Below are 3520 nucleotides of genomic sequence, written 5' to 3'. Positions count from 1 at the left end.
CACAATATAGCTAAAATTCAGTGTGAAAAAAATAGCTAGGAGGATTCACAAAAAAAAAAACCAACAGCTAGAGTGAAGTCCACAATGTAGTAGGCTAGAGCTACGCATACATAAGTACAGTATAGCAACATAGTATATAAACATTAAGTGTATAAACATTAAGTCATGGTTCGCTTTCGGGTGGCATTCTCTCTGTTTCGCAACATCTCTGTAGCAACAAGCAGAGAGGCAGATCAGTAACGGAGAGGGAGTCAGTCGATTGCTGAAGTGGAAATGCAAAGTACAGAATAAAGTTAAGAGGCTAAATCCAGCATTACTGTTTTATTTAAATAAGAGGGTTTATAGTACCCCTACAATATCAGAAGTGGGCCGATCACGAGCCAAAAAGAAAAAAAAATGAATATAAGCAATGCATCGACGGAGCAGTTAAAAGGGTGGTTGAGTGAATTAAAAGAACCGACCACGGGAACAAAAAGAGAATTGATTTTGCGTTTGAATAATTTAACAAACGAAAAGCAAAATCAATTGAAATTATTATTAAAAAGCGAGGAAGAATATTTCTACGGAAGCAGCAATAATAATGTTCAAAAAGGAAAAAGAAATAACGCAAAAGACGGAGAGCATAAAGAGGACGAAAGTAACGGCGAAGCTGGAGGTAGCAACGAAGACGGCGATGAGAAGAGCACTGCACGCAACAACAAAAGTAACGGCAAACATGACGACAGAAGCGGGGTACGCAGTTACAAGAACAACAGTGCAGACGGCGCCCGCAACAAAAACAGCGGCGACGGGAATAGCGACGAAAACGAAGTTGGCGGCAACGAAGACGGCGACGAAGATGGCAGCGGTGAGAAAAGCAACAAAGAATTTGACGGGAATAAACGAAATACAGTGGGACAAGCTGGGCAAAATATGGATTTATTATTGCGTATGGCAGCCGATGCAGTGAATGAATTTTCGGGAGATACATGTGCACGCAAATGGATCCTACAAGTGGAAAATATAGCCAGCGTTTATGGAATACATGAACCATATATAAAGATGTTGATCATCAGCAAGATAAAAGGAAAAGCATGCATGTGGTTGCATGCAGATCCAGAACGTGTATTGCTACCAACAGAGCAGTTGGCGGCAGAGTTTATATCAATGTTTGGTGAGAGGAAGTCAAAGTTAGAAACAAGGCGAAAATTTGAGGAACGAAAATGGACAGCTGGCGAAAGCTTTATTGCTTATGTAGACGATAAGGTGATGCTTGCACATGGAATAAAAATGGATGATGAAGAATTGGTGGCGCTCCTCATTGAAGGTATTCCAAATCAAATGCTACGTAACCAAGCCCGTATCCAATGCTTTGAAGACATCCAGCACTTAAAGCGGGCATTTGCGGAAGTGAAACTACCGAAAATGGATGAAACAGACAAGAAGGTGGCATCGGTGAACAATAATGGCAGCACACTCTTGCGTTGTTTCAATTGCAATTCGAAGGGACACTGGGCCAAAGAGTGCAGGAAGCCAAAGCGCGAAAAAGGGTCATGCTATGCCTGTGGTCAGATGGGGCACTTTGCAGCAAAGTGCCTGAAAAACAAGAATGGGGATGAAAACAATTACGTAAGATATTTTGAAATTAATTTTATGAACAATTCTAAATCAAAATTTATTACAGCATGCCTCATAGACACGGGAAGCCCCATTTCGTTCATAAAAATTAGTAAAGTACCTAAAGATGTTATTGGAGTACCAGTTTTAAGTTCATTTTACGGATTAAACAAAAGTTACTTGAAAACATATGGAAAAATATTGTGTTACATTATGAAAAATATGAATAAAATACATTTTAATTTAATAATAGTGGCAAACGAGTCTATGAGTCATGATGTAGTATTGGGAAGAGACTTTATGAAAGCATGCAACTTATGCTTGAATCTGGAAACCTTGAAAATGATTACAGTGGATAAAATTGAAAGTCGATGTAACAAGAAAAGCGATAAAACGTTAGAAGAAACAAATATGTACAACAATATTAAAACAGTTAGCGATAGTGTTAGTCAAGGTAGTAGTAAAAGTCAAATGATTAGTGACAAGGCTAAAAATAAATTAGAGAAAGCTGTCAATGCTGAAATAAGCACAGAGGAGAGGGAATTGCTTGAAATTAATGTAATAGATGACTCAATTGATTACAAAATAGGTGATCAGGTGGATCATAATATGAAATGTCAATTTATTGAGTTGGTAGAAAATTGTTATGTTAATAAAGAAAGACCGAATGAACCGGAGATTCGGTGTGAAATACAATTAAGATTAAATGACCCGAAACCGTTTAGTTGTTCTCCTAGAAGATTAGCATATACTGAAAAAGAAAAGCTGCAGATTATCTTAGATGAGTATCTAAAAAACGGAATTATTAAACCGAGTGATTCAGAGTATGCATCTCCGATAGTGTTAGTGAAAAAGAAAACAGGAGACCTAAGATTATGTGTTGATTACAGAAAACTTAACAAATCAACGGTCAAAGATAATTATCCTTTACCGTTGATTGATGATCTGTTGGATAGATTAGTAAATAAAACGATATTCTCGAAGTTAGATCTTAAACATGGCTACTTTCATGTTTTTGTTAATAAGGAATCAATGAAATATACATCTTTTATGACGCCTTTAGGACAGTTTGAATTTTTAAGGATGCCAATGGGGCTGAAAAATGCACCGGCGGTCTTCCAGAGATTTATTAATAGAATTTTCGAGGATATGATTAGGCAGGATAAAGTTATTGTATATATGGATGACATTATGATAGCTAGCAAAGGAATTAAGGAACATATGGAAGTACTTAGGGAAGTTTTTGACAGGTTGACGAGGAACAAATTAGAGCTGAGAATGGATAAATGTGAGTTTCTGCAATCGAGTGTACAATATTTAGGATTTTTAATAACAAGTAAGGGAATACAGGCCAATGACAAGGGAATAGAAGCAATTAGAGACTTTCCAATACCAGATAAGGTGCATGATGTCAGAAGCTTTTTAGGATTGTGTTCATATTTTAGAAGATTCATTAAGAGTTTTTCAACGATTGCAAAACCTTTATATGACTTATTGAAGAAAGACAAAGAATTTTCGTTTGAAGAAAAAGAGTTAGAATGTTTTGAGACACTTAAGAAAAAGTTAGTGGAAGCTCCAGTGTTAGGGTTATATTGTTATAAGGATGAAATAGAGTTACATACAGATGCAAGTGCACAAGGCTTTGGTGCAGTGTTATTGCAAAAGAAAGAGGATATGAAATGGCACCCTATATTTTATTACTCGAAAGCCACAACAAAGGATGAGGCCAAATATCATAGTTTTGAACTTGAAACATTGGCTATTCTGTATGCATTAAGAAGATTTAGAATCTATGTACAGGGAAAGAGATTTAAAATTGTTACAGATTGCAACGCATTAACTCTAACGTTAAATAGAGTAGAATTAAATCCTAGGATTGCAAGGTGGGCATTAGAACTATTAGAGTACGATTTTGAGTTAGTTC

The 3520-nt window shown here is 36.4% G+C and overlaps 1 protein-coding gene across 1 annotated transcript; it reads left to right on the top strand.

Annotated features, from left to right (window-relative positions):
* The first annotated feature begins 207 nt into the window (after positions 1–207).
* Positions 208–1901, top strand: LOC116802683. The gene is made up of 2 exons (XM_032727048.1): positions 208–1608; positions 1664–1901. The coding sequence occupies exons 1-2, from the start codon at positions 397–399 to the stop codon at positions 1673–1675; spliced, it is 1224 nt and encodes a 407-aa protein (XP_032582939.1). The 5' UTR covers positions 208–396; the 3' UTR covers positions 1676–1901.
* Positions 1902–3520: the final 1619 nt, after the last annotated feature.

The sequence above is a fragment of the Drosophila sechellia genome, unplaced genomic scaffold, assembly GCF_004382195.2.
Source record: "Drosophila sechellia strain sech25 unplaced genomic scaffold, ASM438219v1 U_204, whole genome shotgun sequence".
NCBI classification, from domain to species: domain Eukaryota; kingdom Metazoa; phylum Arthropoda; class Insecta; order Diptera; family Drosophilidae; genus Drosophila; species Drosophila sechellia.
This window is presented reverse-complemented; position numbering and strand designations above follow the sequence as displayed.